At 40.3% G+C, this 19,654-nt stretch overlaps 1 protein-coding gene across 1 annotated transcript in view; it reads left to right on the top strand.

Annotated features, from left to right (window-relative positions):
• Positions 1-19,387, top strand: part of UBR3 (ubiquitin protein ligase E3 component n-recognin 3) — an 89,066-nt gene extending 69,679 nt beyond the window's left edge. The window contains exons 31-39 of the mRNA XM_053359955.1: positions 3,624-3,732; positions 5,600-5,700; positions 9,377-9,501; positions 11,757-11,864; positions 12,073-12,198; positions 12,957-13,133; positions 13,658-13,867; positions 15,752-15,891; positions 16,644-19,387. Of these exons, the coding sequence (XP_053215930.1) occupies positions 3,624-3,732; positions 5,600-5,700; positions 9,377-9,501; positions 11,757-11,864; positions 12,073-12,198; positions 12,957-13,133; positions 13,658-13,867; positions 15,752-15,891; positions 16,644-16,761 (1,214 nt within the window). The 3' untranslated portion in view covers positions 16,762-19,387. The remainder of the gene's footprint in view (positions 1-3,623; positions 3,733-5,599; positions 5,701-9,376; positions 9,502-11,756; positions 11,865-12,072; positions 12,199-12,956; positions 13,134-13,657; positions 13,868-15,751; positions 15,892-16,643) is intronic.
• The last annotated feature ends 267 nt before the right edge of the window (positions 19,388-19,654 follow it).

The raw sequence follows: 19,654 nt of genomic DNA, 5'->3' as shown, positions 1-19,654 counted from the left end.
CTAGGCCAGGCTTCCTCAACCTCGGCCCTCCAAATGTTTTGAGACTACAATTCCCATCATCCCTGACCACTGGTCCTGCTAGCTAGGGATTATGGGAGTTGTAGGCCAAAAACATCTGGAGGGCCGAGGTTGAGGAAGCCTGTCCTAGGTATTCTTACTGGAGACTAAAGCCCAATTGCTCTTAGTCAGACGAACTTTTGAGAAAGTTGGACTGTACTGTCAAGCGTTTCTGTATCATGCTTTCCATTGACCCATGGTACGGCCCAGGTCAAATTAAACCATAGTTTAAAATGAACTGTGGTTTAATATGAATGAGCAGTGTGCTGGTGCTTGTTCTTGATATGCATCTTGTGGGTTTTTTTGGGGGGTGGGAAGGGTTTACTGTGGCAGTAGAGTATTTTGGGGGTACTAATTGTCCTATGGTCAATATCGGACTACCACCTGGACTTCTAAAGTATAGTGAATTTCTGCTCTGTATTGTGTATACAGTATATAATGCTGTATACTTACATCACTTATATTTATATCATTATATAAGTGCTGTAACACTTATATCAGTAAGTGAATGCTAAGCACCATAACATTAGAGTAAGCAAAAAATAAAATAAAAATGTTTGCAGAGTAGAAACAAACAGCTAGTCATCTCTGATTTGTGAAAACATAAATGGGTTTTTTGGGGAACTATGAACACTGTTAAAGGTCCAGTTCTGATCCTTTTTCTTTGCTGCTGTGTTCCCATTAGGGGGCAATGTTAGTCTTTTTGTTTCTGTCCAGTGATAGAACAGCAGAACTAAATTCTAATCTAGAGAATCATTTTTGTTTTGCAACAATTATAGAATATATAAATTTTCTCTAGAAGCAAGGTAACTGTGTCTTCAGTTTACCTAGCTTTTATGGTTGTTAGTCTTAGAGGGTGACCTGAATAAAGCTAATTTAATACTGAAATGATCTTAGCGTGAATAAGATTGCATTTGCTAGGCCCAGAGAAGCAATGTTTCTTTCTTTTGTTATGCTGCCAGGGAACCAAAATGCACCTGTGCAAATTCTTCACTATCTAAAAGAGAAAAGCTACAATTTACAAGGATAATGTACAAGTATAGGGAATTTTGCAGAAGCAGCACTGGAATAAATAGAGACTGTACGGGAATGGCGCTGTTTGGTTGGCATCCACATTGTGAGGTGCCAGGATTTAATATCTCTCTGACTGAACAGTGCACTTCTATGCACATATATTCAGAAGTAAGCCCCGTTGAGTTCAATGGGAGCTGTTCCCAGGTAAATGAATCTAGGACGGCTGTCTCCATGTTTACATTGACAGTTATCTTTGGTGCAAGTAGCTCTACTTAATTAAGCTGAGAAAAGGCTTATTTGGACAACTTTGTTCTAGGTAGGAGTGGGAATGAAACCATGGGTCCTGATGAGCTAACTTATTTCCTGTCCTGTTTCATTCACCTGAAATAGGTGTATGTCCTGCCTAATGAAATGTATGGGTGCATCCTGGTACATGAAGTTGGGACAACAGCATAAGCCCTCAGATGTCCAGTGAAATTTTTACTCCCTGAACAACTTTTAAAATAAGAGTATCTTGTCTTACTGCAGCTCTAAGTGGGCAACCTATGTTTGAGCAAACCACTGTTTCCTTGATTTGGATTAAAATGCAAGCTGTGGTTTGCTAAGGCCCTGGATGAAGGTGCAGAAATTGCATCGCATAGAAGGAGAGGGAGAAAATAGTGTACAACCCGCAAGCTGAAGCCTTTTGGGCACGGCACGTACTGTCAAACCATGGTTTAGTGTACACAACACGTAAACCTTTGCTGAACTCCTTTCTGCTAGCTAGTGCTTTCTGTTTCCATAACAACAACATGAATGGTATAAAGTATATATATATATTTTTAGAACTAGGGAAGGGAATGTTTTTACTGCCGCTTCAATACCATTTTTTCAACATAATTCAGTATTTTTTCCTCATAGGCTTCAAAATAGACATATGTAGGATAATACTGTCAGTATAAATAAATAAAAATGCCAGTCTTTTGCCAGGAAACTTGTTTTGCCCTCATTCACTGCATCTGATTCAGAAAACAGGTGACGACAATCAGTTCCAATGTCATCTGCGCCTTCAATTACTTCCCAAACCCCAGGAACTAATTACAGCCCTCAAGCTCTGCTAAAATCAGCTGACATAAGCATGAGACTCTTTTGGCCTCCCAAGTGCCTATGAATAATTGTCTATTTGTGGAAAATAAATTAATTCCTCTTGTGATTTATATTTAAATGTGGTATCTCCTGGTCTGTTCAGCTGGTAGCCAGGGATAGAAGAACGGAAAAGAAAGTGGGAGCAATGAAGGATTTATATTTTGCAAAGGAAATAGATACGAAAACTTCTTTGGGTGTGGAAATGGTAGATTGACTATGAGCTGACTGTCAATTAAAATGATGGTCTCATGAAATAATCAACAAAAAACCAACTGCTCTTTGAAGGAATTAAAAATTGTGTAAAAATGTGTATTTTCCCATTAGAGATTCTGTTGTGAAGAAGCATGCAAAAATAAATTCAAAACATGGCAGGGGATCCCATAACATGGGGCAACCGTAATGATCATGCCTGCATTGTGGCAGCCTGGCTCGAATAGAAGAGAGCAATTATGAGTCGTAGATTTCCTTATCTGGATTAATTTTGCAGTACTCTCCTCTCATCAGTCTGATTCTTTAGATCTAGACAAGATCTAAGACTCGGCAGTCGTGTAATTTAGGAAATGTCTCTCTTTAAACTGGCTCATTTGGTTACAAATGATCCCCAAGGGGAAATAAACTGTTCTCTGCACCAAAATACAGCCACCTCTGTATTAGATACCAGATTAGCTATATATACACCAAGAAAAGTGGTGTGTGACATTCTGTTGCATTTCTCATACTTCATTATCGGTTGCATTTTTATTACTGTATTGCTTTATTCAGTGTTACTGTAAAGAGAGAGTGCTTAAGACTCCATCCGAAAGAGAACCCCACACTGGAAACAGATAATAGAATTTGCCTCTTGAATGGATATAGAAATGGTGATTTGCTGTGTAATGGCAGCTCTCTAGAGAAGGCATAGCCCTAGCCCTTATTAAGCCACTGTATCTCACCTGCAGAAACCTTTGGGAAGCAGCTGAACACCATGGTTCAGCCTCATTTCCTTTTCTTGCATGGATGTGACTCGAGCAATTACAATGTAAAACTTTTGATTTATTATATTTGTATCCTGCCCCTTTCTCCAAAGTGCTCGGGGTGGCTTACGTAGTAGCGCTTGTCCCATTTTTATCTTTGCAGCATCCTGTGAGGTACATTAAGTCCAAGAGATGGTGACTTGTCTGAGGTCGTCCAGTAAATTGCATAGCTCATGTAGGATATGAATTCGGGTCTTCCTGTTCTAAATCCACCACACTATCTATTACATGGCTCTCGGTGCATGCTAAAGCCAGCTATAGCTGATTGGGTTGTCAAATATTAACAGCTGGTAATGAGTTAAGGAGCCACAGTAATCTAGAAAATGAAACAATCGGTTGCAAAGAACTATGAAATATTTTAATTTCATTCAACCAAATAATTAACTCATTAGTTGTTTCCCTTTATCCATTCAGATCAGCTGTTTCATGTGTTGGCTATGCACATGCGACTCTACAGCATTGATTCTGCTTACAACCCATGGAAGAAACTAACCCAATTGATGCAGAATGATGAGAGTTTGCAGTAAGTACAGTTCTATAGACCAATTTCTCTCTAGCGTTTTAACCTTGTGAGGCACCAAGTGGAGCAGTGTATATCTGCTGAACATAACGTTTTAAGGGACTGAATTTGCTGCAGTGTTAGAAACACAGAGCTCACTTCCCCTACCCTGTCCAAAGACCTTTTATACCCAAACAATCATTCCATCCATTTTTTCAACTAGTAAAGATTTGGAGACCATATTAATTTTTTAAGCCGTGCATTTATTCATGTTTACTTTCTCTTCTCTTTTAAAACTACGTTGTGCAGTAAAATCCTATGCATTTTGCTCAGAAGGAAAGTCCCTTTATGCTCAGTGGGGGTTCAGAGTATGAGTGTGTGAGAGAGAGGGAGGGAGAGAAAAACATGCAAACACACACACCGAGTAACTAATTTGTCAGTATCTTGGAATATAATACAGTTTATAGTTATAGATTGTTTATGCCTGCAGCATGGTGCAGTTTGATTCTCTTTTCAATAATTTTGCTTTATCACTATCAGACTTTACATTGGGTTGCTTTTTCTTAACTACTTCTGTAGCAGTGTTTTGGGAAGCCACACTTATCTCCCTTCCTCATATGCATTGAAGGGATTAGCAGGGTGGTTCATTTCCATATTCCAAACAGACTTTATAAAAGACAGTTTTCAGTGTCACGGTGAACAAGTTGCTTAGGCTTTTAATAAATGACAGAGCAATTTTTAAGAGCTTAATGTGCTCTGGTGCTTGACGTAAACTAAAGGAGCTTATCTCTTGGCATTTTATATCATTTCACTTCTTCTGTTCTAGCAAAATGAATATATTTAGTCAGATGTTTCACTTGCTCCTGCAAGCCTTCCATATTTTTGTAATGTTGCCAGGCATCCTATAAATCATTTAAATTTAAAGGTTTGATTGTGCAAACATTATTATTTGACCTGCATCCTATAAAACAAAATTATTGCTATCACTTTATTCCACTTGAAAATTGAGCATACGTTTTAAAAGTTATTTGTATAAAAAATGACTCAATATACTTGTTGTATGTTTGTTAATGTATTGAAATTTATCAGAAACAGTCCTGAATTTTCCAAAAGCAAAGTAAGATTGCAGCAATTAAATACAGCATCTTGGGGCAGTTTTATTAATTCACTAAAATAATTGGGCAGAACATTTTATAATAATTGACCTGCACATTACACCATTGCATCTCTAGTTCTATATTGGATAGACAGACTTGTTCGCTTCAGGTGATCTTGCATGTAAAAGTAACCCAAGAGTGAGCTCCATTCTCCATTGCTCTCTCTATCTCCCTCCACGAGCTTGAAGGTGAACTTTCAATGGGTATCTGAACACCCAATTTTTGGTTTTAAAGCAGAGACCTCTGCTTCCACAAATATAAAGGTAAAAGGACCCCTGACCTTAGGTCCAGTCGTGAATGACTCAGGGGTTGCGGCGCTCATCTCGCTTTATTGGCCAAGAGAGCTGGTGTACAGCTTCCGGGTCAAGTGGCCAGCATGACTAAGCCGCTTCTGACGAACCAGAGCAGCGCACGGAAACGCCGTTTACCTTCCCACCAGAGAGGTACCTATTTATCTACTTGCACTTTGACGTGCTTTCAAACTGCTAGGTTGGTGGGAGCAGGGACTGAGCAATGGGAGCTCACCCCGTCGTGGGGATTCGAACTGCCGACCTTCCGATCGGCAAGCCCTAGGCTCTGTGGTTTAGACCACAGCGCCACCCGCGTCCCTTTCCACAAATATAGTGTGTCCTTATATGTTTACAGTCTATAACAGTATCGCTCCCAGAAACTTGCATAAATTCCTAAGGAAATGGGGTTATTGTGCCAAATATAATTATTTCCATAATTTCCAGGATTTGCAGTGAGGAACAGCCAGAAGTCCCAGTACTTTATAGAGATGCCTCATCCCTTTTGCTCATCCAGATTTTAACAATGCCACAGCCATTGCGCAAAGGTATGTTTTTTTTGGGGGGGGAATGCATAAATAATAAGTCTCGGTGTGTTTCCCTTGTCAGTGGCTTTTAAAGCAGCACAGCAAATAAACCTTGTCTGCTGTGTGTGCTCAAATAATGACTTTGCCTTATCTCTAGAAGTTGGCATCAAACAGAATTTTTTGTTGAGGTTTGACGGGCTTATCTGTGACTCCTGTCTTCTCACCTTTATCAGACAACAGTACAGTAAAACCAGGAGGCCTGAGAATGACTATTAAGTTCCTTGAGATGGGGGGGGGGGGGAGAGAGAGAGAGAGAGAGAGAGGTTGGGTCCTTTCGTTTGACCTTCATTCGTTTACTGCAGTGGGGCTGCTTAATATTTCACATTGAACTGCGAATGCCTAAGGGTGAAAGAGAATAATTCGTTTCAATTTAACTGCTCAAATTGTGGCAATTGTGTCACACCCGACAAAGATAATTGCTGTAATACAGTATCTGTAATGGTCGCTGCATATATAAATCTGAGCATAAGTTACTGGAATCCCAAGATACTTTTGAAGCAGAAATGATTTATCACTGCTTATTTTGTCAGGTTTTTAAAACCATTAATTTTACTATTTGAAAATACTAACCCAATTCTTCCCCCCCTCCCCGCCCCGGTAGTGATACAGGTACATTTTGATAAAAGTGTTACTTTGGGCATTACAGGATAGAATTCCTCTCTTTAACAGTTTTATAATTTGTTGACATGGTATTGGCTTCATCTGTGATATTTTTTATATCAGGGACGTTCCGTATAAAGGTATAATCAGCCATTAAAGCGGCCTTTTCATATATAGTTGCACCTTTGTAAATAAAATTCCCAAGAAAGCATTTGTTTGGGCCTTCTAACAGAACTGTGTCTTAAATCGGAAGAGAATCACAGGTTGTCTTTAGCTGCTTAAAGAATTTATTGGCAAGGTACAGACAGAAAGAATCTTTCATACTTTAATGTGCACCTAATAGCACATTTTATATGTGGCAGCAAAGCCAATTTTAACTATTACAAGTACAACATAGGTCTGTTGCTAGTCCTGGAAGGCACATCTGATTGATATTTCTTGGGTGGTTTTATACCCTTCCCTTTTTTTGGAATGTAGTCTGTCAGGTGGTTATTTGAACAAAGCTTCTTTTTGTTTAAAAATACCTACATGGTATTCTCTGAGAAAATTAGCATTTAATAAGCAGTGTCCTAATAGCATCTCCTGTCCTTCAAGCAAGGCCATGGGAATTCTATTAACTAACTTATTAACTGTTGAATGGCTATCTTTTTTCAATCCGGCATTGATTAAAGCAAAGTAAATGCCATTACACCATTCAGGCTGTTCATTCTGAAAGGAAAATTTGATCCGAATCCACCTCTAAAGAGAAAACACAAATTAAGCCTTTGATTGTAGGAGAACATCATGTTAGAGGTCAGTGCAGTCAATAGTTCCATCGTTTTATACATGGAGGGCTCAAAGAGTAAGAGGCTATAAGTTTTCTTTGTTGTATACATATTTCGTGTGACCTAAGGAATTAAGCACAGTGTTGAAGATATTTAGTTGGCTGAATTTTGTTCAGAATATTAAGATGGGGGAAATGGGTGCATGTTTAAAATGTAAAAAAGAGATTTTTGTGTGGTGGTGCTGGTTAAACTTGATAATGATATTTGTTGCCCATTGAACTGCCATGTTCCCAAGGCTAACTTCTAAATTAATTATGGTTAACCTGGAGTCAGCATGATGCCTGCTTTGGACCTGTGTAGAAGAGAAAGCCACTGCCTTTTCGGCATGTACCACCGCCAGGGAAGTAATTTTAAAGAACATAGCAGTTGCCACGTGGCTCTATTCAGCATTTACTAAGACCAGTAAGGCTTTACTTGGGAGTTCAGCTGTGCATCCCAGGGGTAAGAAATATTTTTGACACATTCAAAAGGATTCGTAGGAGCATGAGACATTTTAGAAGACGGGATCATTGAGAGGGGATGAAGAAACGTGTGTGCTGAGCTTAAGAGAGGGTGGTTATGATTCATTAATTGTGTGCAGCCTGGAGATTAGACTAATTTATTGATGGCTAACATTAAATTGTAAAGTACAGGAATAAGCACTCTTAAAAACATCAAGTGGCCAGTCAGTCACAATTGTATGCAGTCACCCAACTGTTACAAATAAAAGCACCTGTTCTCTGAATGTGGTTCTGCGTGCAGATGTGGCACCGTTAAGCAGTTGGTTAATACTTGAAGTTCTGGTCGATGTTCGCCCATTGTGTTTACTTTCCATTGCGGAAACGGAAACGTACAGGTTCCTTGAGTTGTTCTGAAGTTGCTGGCTTTCATTCTCTTTTTTTCTCTTTGGGGAGCAAATAAAGCTTTAGTGGAATATTGGCAGTCAATTTCCAGATTAACTGTGAAATAGCCATTTTTTTTACCTGTTTTGCTTACTAGACAAACTGCTTTCCCGAAGCTGTAGCCTTTCTGCAGATGACATTTAATGTGGCATTTAATGGCAGGCAGGCAGGATATGCTGAGTTGTAAAAAGTGGCTTTAGCTGAAAGTGAAAGCCTTCAAAGCATTGGTAAAGTTTGTGGAGTTCCTGAGGGATATATTGCAAAAGACCATTTCTCTACAAGGTTGTTTGTAGAGCTGTACCACTGCAGTAAATGCTAGCCCCAAATTATTATTCTTGTTTCCTATTGCATTTTACTTGCATTCCTATTGCATGTACTATCAACACTCCTGATAAGGAAAATAAAACCCTTGTTCAATTTATTTTAAATATTGTTGCATTAATCTCTGTTTGCGCACATTGTTAAGTGCTCCAGTTAAAGCTGATAACTGGTTTACAGTGGAAGGCCTTGTTTTCATTTTCTTTCTTTAAACATGACCTCCTGATTTTGATAGTTGTTTTGAGACCTCTTAAATTGTCCAGTGCAGAAGCTATCATTTCTGAAAATGTACAGTGGTGCCTCACAAGACGAAAAGAATCCGTTCCGCGAGTCTCTTCGTCTTGCGAAGCAAGCCCATTAGCGGATTAGCGCTATTAGCGGCTTAGCAGATCAGCTGATAAGCGGCTTAGCGGATCAGCTGATTAGCGGCTTAGCGGATCAGCTGATAAGCGGCTTAGCGGATCAGCTGATAAGCGGCTTAGCGGCTTGGGGAAAAGGGGGGGGGGAAACCCCGCAGGAACTCGCAAGACATTTTCGTCTTGCGAAGCAAGCCCATAGGAAATTCGTTTTGCGAAGCACCTCCAAAACGGAAAACCCTTTCGTCTAGCGGGTTTTCCGTCTTGCGAGGCATTCGTCTTGCGGGGCACCACTGTACATATTCATTTAAATCCCATCTTATTCAGTTTGCTCAAAGTGGCTCACAGTCCGAAACCTAACATCAGTAAAAACAAAGCAATAAAACCACACATAAAAATAAATAAAGTGAACCATTACAGCTGCAATAAAATACTGATTCAGACCAGCAGGGATAAATGTAATACTTGCATCTTTTAGGTTTTAATGTATTGGTGTATGTTTAGCTCCTTACAAAATATAACTTGATGCGTTTCAAGTTTTAGATGACTCCTTTGGGGGGGGGGAATACAAATTTGTAGAGTGTGGAATTGCTGTGTACAAAATTGAGATCTAATTTAGAATGCTTGACTGACATTGTCTGTTTTCGTACTCTTGTAGAACACTTTACCTGTATCATAAAGGTGCTCTTCACATTGTTGTATATACAAGCTCTTGTCGCACTTTCGGTTAAATGCAGTGCTGAAGACAGGATGACGTGGATGAACTCAGGAGCTCTGAAAAAGGTGTGTTGGTTTATGAAAAGCTAAGTAGACTGCTAATGATGCAACTCTATATCCAGCTGAGCACATTTAAGCCCTGTTAGTCTCTTTGGAATACAGATCTGTGCAACCTTTATATTGCATTTTCTCCCAAGTGTTCAGATTTTTTACATCTCGATTGAAAGACAGTGTCAGTCTACCAGGACGAAGAGCTCCTCACCATCCCAGACCTGCTTTGGTGGTGATGAGTTTTTGAAATGTTTTCCAGCAAAGCATATTAAGTGTCAGGTTTCCTCTGCCTGAGATAGCTAACCAGGTATTTTGAGAACAGGTTTGCCTCTGCCTGACCTCACCACCATGACAAACACGCAGAGCACTGTGGAGACCAATCTTAGCAAGTTATTGAACCAACAGTGGTGCTTTATGATTTACAAAGCATATCCAATACAAAGTTGAGCCCTTTGGCCTTTCCCCTGCTCCTAGGTTTGTTTGTTTTTTTACAAAGCCTTGATTATCCAGGTAGAACATAGAGGATTAAGGATTAGACAATTTGCCCTCATTTGGGTCATTTTAACCTAAAGAGAGCAGAACTCCATTTTGGAACTTTCTTCGATGGCCTCTACAATGGGTCTTTGGAGAGTGGGGCAAATCTCTGCCTCAACATCTGACTATATGTACCCTTGAGCTTCTTCTTTGATTTGTAATCTGACCCTCAAAATAACATTTCTGGTTGAGGATTCCATCCACCCATATAGGAACTCAGAATTTGATACCCTTTGAGTCAACGTGGAACTGTCAACAATGGTCAACAAGAAACAGTGTTGAGAATTGCCCCTTCCTTTATTCCTAAAGTTAACTGGTCTTTTCACAGATCCGAAGGGATTGTGCTTCTCTCCTTTTGTTCCATTCCTTCTCACCCTAATGAGAAGAAATGGCACAATCGGGATGCATGAAAAGCTCTTTGCACCTGCATCATCAGAACTCTATGCTTGCCCGATTCTGGCATCACCAAGAATTAGGGCATTGGGCTGTGATACGTAGCCTTCAGCACTAATCTACTGCCGCAACTTCTATGACTACCACATCATGTACTATTATTACTGCAGGTTTTACATTACAGAAGCTGTCATGAAACCCAAGTCACTTCTGCGTCATGTCCACAGTTTGTTTCTCTAAATGAGATAGACATCTCTGTTGTTATATACTAGATACAGTAAAATTGACGTTGATACAACTACAGCCACTGTGTTCTTTCACAGGCAATATGATAAATAATAGCCTGCTATTATTTACCTTGGATAACATCCAATCTATTGTATTATTCTAAAATCTTATTAAATGCAGAATTATTATTATTATTAAAAATAATCTTTATTGAGTTTTTGATCTGTTAAAGAGCATTCTCAAGGAAAGCCTTACCTTAGAGAAAAATGGAATAAAGATATGTAAAACAACTTTCACTGTAACCTAAAGGAAAACTGTGTTAAGATGGAAATGGGGTGGCATTGGCCAGTGTTGGTTTTGTGATGGAAAGATCCTGGAGTATGGTAACTAAGGCAATTAAACCAACTTTTTGCAAATGGGTATGCTAAATAACCCAGTTAGGAATTTTAGGGATAGGAATTTATTTTATGCCCTTCTGAAAGACATGCACTATCTGAAAAGGTAGGGTTATAGCAAATTAGAAGTATCTGGTTTGGCTTTAAACGTTTATATCAGCAATATATTAAGGAAGTATAGTTCTCTAAATGATTTGCTAAGCTGCTTTAGTATATTCCCTTGTACTGTTTTATAATTCCCTTTTTCATACTATTCTATATTCATTTTCAATAATACTAATAGTACTACTACTACTACTAATAATAATAAACATAACATGGAAACCCATATTGACATGTGATTTCGTACCAGTGTGGTGTAGTGGTTAAGAGCGGTAGTCTCGTAAACTGGGGAACCGGGTTCGTGTCTCCGCTCCTCCACATGCAGCTGCTGGGTGACCTTGGGCCAGTCACACTTCTTTGAAGTCTCTCAGCCCCACTCACCTCACAGAGTGTTTGTTGTGGGGGAGGAAGGGAAAGGAGAATGTTAGCCGCTTTGAGACTCCTTAAAGGAAGTGAAAGGCGGGATATCAAATCCAAACTCTTCTTCTTCTTCTTCTTCTTCTTCTTCTTCTTCTTCTTCTTCTTCTTCTTCGTACGTGTATTTGAACTATTGTTGGATTGGGGTGACAGCATTTGCTTATTTTCCTAATTGTCTAATAAATTTCTTCTTAATCACAGAGTATGTCAAATGCAAAAAAGTCTTGGGAAGTACTACTGAGTCACGTGATCAGTGAACTCTATAACGGGAAGATCTATGAGCAAGAGGAAACTGAAGACCTAGCCATGGTACGGTTTATATATTTTTTGCTTTGTCAACCATAGCTCAATTTGACGGTTACTAAATACATGAGGGTGAAATCAGCATTAGTTTGCAAACCATTCATAGCACTACTAAGTTTGCAAACTATCAACAGAATTACCAAAGAGCGCCGTTGATTCTTCAGGAGTTAAATCAATCAGGATTTCCTTCTTCTTTTTCAAAACTCTAATTTAGGACAGCACAAGCGCTTGGTGCCCACACTCCATAGAGACTTATTTGCAGCAGTTCTGTCTGCCTTTCCTCAGGATTACCAGCCTTCTTCAGCACCATCTCTTTGGAGCAGAGCTACCTAGCTGCCAGGTACTATGAAAAACTGGTTCATTTAATCTGTTCTAATAATCTTTGACGTCACTCTAACAAAGCATCCTGCGTTATCTAGGAAATGCGCTTGTATAGAGAAAATACTGACGATATTTCCAAGATGCAAGATTAAACTTGATCGTGTGTGTGTGTGTGTGTGTGTGTGTGTATGTATTTATTTATCATAATGGCACAGTATGAATTTGTATCATGAAGTTCAGGCATGTCCAAAGTCTTCTTCAGGGGCCTAATGCAGTCCACCGGTCGGTTTATTCATTCAATCCTCAAAATCCTTATAAAAGGTGAACAACTGTAATCCTAAAAAAAGGTCAACAACTTTGGTTGGCCCTCACGGCACTTCACTTCATCAAATCTGGCCCTCTTTGGAAAAAGTTTTGACACCACTGATGAAGTTGAATTTATGCGCTCAAACTGACAGCATTCTTCTTTGGGCTTCCTTTTTAAAAAAAATATACAGTGGTACCTCGGGTTACATACACTTCAGGTTACATACGCTTCAGGTTACATACTCCGCTAACCCAGAAATAGTGCTTCAGGTTAAGAACTTTGCTTCAGGATAAGAACAGAAATTGGGCTCCGGTGGTGCAGCAGCAGCAGGAGGTCCCATTAGCTAAAGTGGTGCTTCAGGTTAAGAACAGTTTCAGGTTAAGAATGGACCTCCGGAACGAATTAAGTACTTAACCTGAGGTACCACTGTATCTGACGCATCTGGCTCTTCTTCCTTTTATGTTTAACAGGAAGACGAAGAATTTACCGTGCTTGCTAACTGCCTGGGTTTATTACCACCATCTTTCCAGTCATCAGAGTTCTCCAGTGCCTCTTGTCTTGACTGGCCTGTGCCAGCCTTTGACATAATATCCCAGTGGTGCTCAGAATTGGTTTCATTTGCAGGCAAGCATCCAACCCAAGTAAAGGTAGGTGAAATAAATAAAAATTGCTGCGGCTTAATACGGTACTCTGCTTTCACTTTCAAATTTAACCCTATTTAAAAATCATTTTAAAAATTTATTTGTTACAAAGTAGCAACACAGCAGCTTCCTTTTTAGCAAATTTTTGATCGGACTGTACTGCCAAATTGTTCTCTAGAAGCTAATCAACTTTATAGATGGTTTAAATAAATCATTTTAATTGAATTGGAAATGGCCACCATAAGCAAAAAGAATAACTTAGCATAAACATTTTCTGGAAAGAAATAGAAGGGCATTATTACAGATGGAGCTACAGGAAACTGAAAGAGTGATTTCAGAAACTGAAAGGTTTGCAGAGATAATATTGTAATCTCTCTGATGTATTATAATTCTGAGAATTGGTGTGTTTGCCCTTCAGTTTCTCTTAAGGTTTTGCTTATCTGGGAACTTTTTGGAAAACTAAGATTTATGAAATTTAACTTCTGTACTTCTGGAGAAACATTTCCACATTTCCCCATTATCTCTTCCAGATTTTACTTATACAAGAAGCTAAATGGGACTTGCCGCGTCTCCTACAACTGCCTGAAAATTATAATACCATTTTCCAATACTATCACAGAAAAAGTTGTTCAGTCTGTTCCAAAGTTCCTAAAGACCCCGCCGTTTGTCTAGTCTGTGGCACTTTTGTGTGTTTGAAAGGACTTTGCTGCAAGCAACAGAGCTACTGTGAATGTGTCTTGGTAAGAAACTAGTAATAAACATTACCTGTTTCCCAAAAGTGATTTGGAAAGGAAGCACGCCTAATAATGCTGCCACTTGGTTTTTGTGATCCTGGGATCTCTTGCAGATGGCCTAGAGTGCACACGGAATGCCTCTTGCAAGCTTTCCCCATTCATATTAGTGGTTGTGTCCTATAGATTATATAAGAGAAGAGTTTTTTCTATGTGTGGCTCTGTGCAGAACTGCCCTACCCACTAAAATGAATGAAGCAGCCCTGGCCATGCAGAAACTCTGAGTAGAGAGGACTGTGGACCCAGGGGAAAGCTATGGGAGGAATGAAATGTTGCACTATGTCGGTTGTTCCAAAAAGAGAAGCATTTCAGATTGCCAGATGGAATTATCCCCCATTTGTCCCCCCATTTTGAGGGTTTTCCCAATCCCACCAGAGCCAATTTTAAGGGGCTCGGAGGGGAAGAAAGGGTGGAAACCCACACTGCACAAGCGGAAGGAAGTCCATGTGTGAGCTTCTGCTGATGATAATAATAATAATAAATTATTTATATCGAGCCCTCCCCAGTCGAAGCCGGGCTCAGAGCGGCTAACAACAGTAAAAGTAGCACAATTTACATAAAACCACAATTACTTAATTGAAATACATTCTAAAATCAATTCATTCTAAAATCAATTCAGAATCAAATTAATGGCAACCATTGGGCTAGAGTTCTATGAAGATTACAGAAGGAGAGAGGGGGTCAGACTGTGCCTTGGCCAAAGGCCTGGTGGAACAGCTCTGTCTTGCAGGCCCTGCGGAAAGATGTCAAGTCCCGCAGGGCCCTAGTCTCTTGTGACAGAGCGTTCCACCAGATCGGGGCCACAGCCAAAAAAGCCCTGGCTCTGGTCGAGGCCAGCCTAACCTCCCTGTGGCCTGGGACCTCCAATATGTTTTTGTTTGAAGACTGTAAGGTCCTCCGTGGGACATACCAGGAGAGGCGGTCCCGTAGGTACAAGGGTCCTAGGCCGTATAGGGCTTTAAAGGTTAAAACCAGCACCTTAAACCTGATCCTGTACTCCACCGGGGGCCAGTGCTGCTGGTATGGCACCGGATGAATGTGATCCCATGGCTAGGACCCCGTAAGGAATCTCACTACAGCATTCTGCACCCGCTGGAGTTTCTGGGTCAGTCTCAAGGGCAGCCCCACGTAGAGTGAGTTACAATAATCAAGTCTGGAGGTGACTGTCGCATGGATCACAGTGGCTAGGTCAGGGCGAGAGAGGTAAGGATTCATTAGGTGAACCCCAGCCTTTATAATCCTTTGAGCTCTTTTTTGTTATACAGCGGACCTGCTAGTTACGTACCACTCTGGATATAGTCAAAACAAAAAAATTTTTTCCTTCCAGTAGCACCTTAAAGACCAACTAAGTTAGTTCTTGGTATGAGCTTTCGTGTGCATGCACACTTCTTCAGATACACTTGAAACAGCTGTTTCCTGTTTCAAGTGTATCTGAAGAAGTGTGCATGCACACGAAAGCTCATACCAAGAACTAACTTAGTTGGTCTTTAAGGTGCTACTGGAAGGAAAAAAATTTTTTGTTTTGACTATGGCAGACCAACACGGCTACCTTTCTGTAACTGGCACTCTGGATATGTAACTTTCGGGTTACAAACACAGCAAACACGGAAGTGTATACTTCCGAGTTTCGCCATGTGCAGAAGCGCTCTGTGCACTTTGCGCACATTCGCAGAAGCATCGCCTCTGCCTACAGACTCTTCAGGTTGCGAACGGACCCCTGGAACGAATTTAATTCGTATCCGGAGGGTCCACTGTATTTTGCTGCAGATCATTACATTCGTTATAAAGCCATTCACAAAGAACTCTTCCCTCTTTCCCAAAACAAAACCTCAGCACTCGCAAAATTGCGGTGCTGGAACAGGCATATTTCTCTTGATCAACGCATCCGTCATCATCATCATTCGTGGTCATCGCTTTTGCCTTTGGGGTTCCATTTACCTGGATGCACATGGTGAAGAAGACAGAGATCTCAGGTAAGCTTTTTAAAATACGGGATAATTTGCACTGTTTTTAACATAGGGCTACCCTCCTTTTGAACTGTTTTGTTCTCGTAACCAAGGTGTTTGGCAAATCAGGGGAAATAATTTCACGTAATAATATCACACCTCCCCTTCAGAAGCTCCCAGGTCAAATCACCAAGCTTTTTAAAAAACTGGGGGTTAAATAGGCTCTGGGGGGCTAATATGAGGGCACCTGCTAAGAAGAAAACTCACACGTGGATGGTGCTGCATGCCCCTTTGTCTGAAAAAAGGAGGATTTAAGCTATTCTCAGTGTCAACCTAACTGTAGCTGCTTGAGGCAGCATACCGTATTGGCCTGAATATAAGCCACACTCTTTTCCCCCCAAAAAAATTCTGACCGTGAAAAGCTAAACTGCGGTTTAAATTCGTGACCTTACAAAAATTGGCTTTTGCAATATTGCTGCCGAAACAGACATATGGTAAAACGGAACGGGTGTGAGTGCCTGTGGAATTTTAAGGGAGTAGCTCCCCCCCCCCAATTTTAAAGGTTTGGCTTATATTCAGGTGCGGCTTATATTCGGGCCAATACGGTAACTTAAGTGTGTCCGAAGGGGCAGCAATCAGGGTCCCTTGCAGCACCCCAAAGACTGGTTGGGGGCATCTCCTGCATCACATAACGCAGGTGCTTAAGGTAGCAAATGACATTGGGCTCCCGCTGTCCAACCGATTATTGGTCTTAATTTTTATTTTATTCTTTCCTGCAGGCGTGGCAAACCTCTCTATATATGTAAAGAAAGATACAAAGTCCTTGAGCAGCAGTGGGTTTCGCACACCTTTGACCACATCAACAAAAGATGGGGGCCGCATTATAATGGTTTGTAGGTCACTAACCACCCCGCTGTAACATCACCCTTCTTATCAGTGCTACCGGCATGAGCTTTAAGTGAATGGAAGTTCAGTCACTTCCCTGGGGAAGGTGTGAATCGGCACCTTTGTACGAAACCCTGCGTTATCCAGGTCCTGGTAATAAGACGTGCAGTAATTAAAAACACAAAGCAATTAGTCCTCCTAATCCGAGTACGGAATCTAAATTCATTTGATAGTTGTTGCTATATAATCCACTAATAAACAAGCACAAATTGTACTTTAAAAATGCCACTAAATGGCGGATGAGCGTTTTGTTTTGCCCCGGGTTGGGGTTGTGTATGCTGAGGCACTGTATATGTGTAGTACACACCTGCTAAACATACTGCTCCCCCCTTTACCCTTCTTTGTGTTGCTTTAAGATTTTGATTGATAATGTATTTGTAAGTATACAAGAGCTGTAACACTTCTGATTTGTGAAATTGTATAGAAATTGGTCTAAAGGATTTTTAGAGAATATTTCACTTACTGCCGCGAAGCTATGGAAAGAAGCTTCAGGCAATACTGAAAACCTTACTCATTCTCAGGAATTTCATAGATATACTCCAGAGAGATTAGTGAAATTAGCTGTAAAATAGTTAGCTTGCTGCTCTTAATGTAATACAGTACATATACAGTATTCTGTCTCTGCCATTTCAGTTAGCTTTATTTACTGGTAACTACTAATGCATCCATTTTATGGTCTGTGTACATACGACTTTTGTAAGATGCCCCCAAATGGTAGATCACAATCCCAGCCGAGCATATCATGGCTGTCTCATTCCCACCTAGCCGTAGGTTTCAGTAAGGGGAAGGCGAAAGTCCTGCTGAGTTTCCTGCAAATGAAGCATAAGTTGAGGACTTTCCAATGAGTTTCAAGAAGCCTCTTTGTAGTATATTCATAGAGCAAGCACTGCCCTTTCTGCTTGACTTCCCTTAATAGGGGAATTTGGTAGGGGAGTTAAATTGTGAGGTGGCAGTGGTTAAAAAAAATTGCACCTCCTCTGAATGGGGGTTGGGGCATATGTACAACTATCCTCCAGTCTGCATGGAGCAGTCAAGGCTGTACACAGAGAACCCTTTTTAAAAAGCGGAAATCCATGAAAATCCAGTTGCTTGCAATGAAAGGGGGGGGGGAATCAAGGAGCAGCCTGAATCGAGCCCTCCTCTGAAAGAAACAGCTGATCATCATACTGGATCACAGAGGAGAATCACATGTGCGGCTGTCCTTCAAGCTGGAGATATATATATTTATATGTGCTTCCACTCATAGTGGACCGTAGGACACTTATATTTATTTAGATGGCTTTGAAATCCACAAGAATGGGCATCATTGCGGAATGATGGGTGGGGAACACACCACATACCACACTTAACCAGGCAGGGAAAAAACAGATTGATACTATCTTGCTGCCAAAACCTTTTTCGTGTTTTTCACAGAATAGTCAAACAGCTGTTGGACTCTTTCTAACACTTCTGTTGGTCATTTCTGACACTTGCATCCTTTGACTTAACATAGCTTTTTTCTGTAAAGTGAAGTTTATATATGTAAACTACCATTAAAAATAAAAAAAGAAAGAGTTGTAGCCATATAACCATGTATTCAGTTGAAAGCTGCTCTCTTTTCAAACGTCTGATAGGAAATCAGCTGCTGAAATTCGGATAGGAAATAATAAGGAAGTGGGGATGTTCACAAGATGAGCCTTATAGGCCACAAAGTTTTTACACAACCTTAAGAAAAACACATAGCAATGGTTTGCTGTTTTATTTATATAAATTTATCCGTGTGAATATTTATATATAAGCACACGCAAACATATTTGGGTTCTACCTAGGAGCCTGCATTTCATTCACCAACTGAAATAGGGTCTTTTCCAAAACATTGCTACATTTTTAATATTGTATCGTATATTCTGCCTATAATATTTTTGCATTGCTCATTTATGAGTACCCAGCCATTTTGTAAGCACAGCGGACAGGCAGAAAAGCTGCTGACATTTCCGAGCATAACGCGATTACAGGAGTCTTGGATTTGCTCTGTGTGGTTTTGAAACTTCACAAGAGATGATGTCAAAGGAAACAAGAGCCTCCAGAAACTGAATGAGATGTGCTATTTAAAATGGAATGTTTTATGACTGTGTATATGAGTGTGAAGTAAAATTATTAGCCTTAACTTTAAAATCTTCGGATTTCATGGCGTTCATTTTTATACTGGTGAATTAGTCACCGGTCAGTTTTTAAGAAAAAGAAAAGGCACTTGTTTGGAAATCCTACTTGAAATATACCTGCATGCTGCTGAACTAGAACTTTGATTACTCCTATAACTTTTTGAAAACCTGCTTTGTTAAGCTTACTTTGAAAAATAACAGGTCCAACTAGAATGGGTGTGTGTGTGTGTGTGTGTGTGTGTGTGTGTGTGTGTGTGCTGCTGCTGCTGCTGCTGCTGCTATTCCTCCGACGTACTGGTGTGGTATCTTGTATGAACGATCATTTTAAGTACAGTACATTACTGTGGAAACAGAATCAGTCTTTGACACATCAAAATGCAAAACTAAAAATACCGTAATCAGCATTGTAAAATATGTTAATAAAAAGTCTACTGTCATTATGTGTGTATGGGCTCCTTTTGTTGTATTATATTATGATAATAAGTTTACATGAAAAAGCACCAAACATGTGTTTTGTATTCAGTTAAGGCAGGGGGACGCGGGTGGCGCTGTGGGTTAAACCACAGAGCCTAGGACTTGCCGATCAGAAGGTCAGCGGTTCAAATCCCCGCGACGATGTAAGCTCCCATTGCTCGGTCCCTGCTCCTGCCAACCTAGCAGTTCAAAAGCACGTCAAAGTGCAAGTAGATAAATAGGTACCACTG

This window comes from Podarcis raffonei, chromosome 1, assembly GCF_027172205.1.
Source record: "Podarcis raffonei isolate rPodRaf1 chromosome 1, rPodRaf1.pri, whole genome shotgun sequence".
Classification (NCBI taxonomy): Eukaryota; Metazoa; Chordata; class Lepidosauria; order Squamata; family Lacertidae; genus Podarcis; species Podarcis raffonei.
Note: the sequence above shows the minus strand (reverse complement) of the source record. Positions and strands in the feature narration are given on the sequence as shown.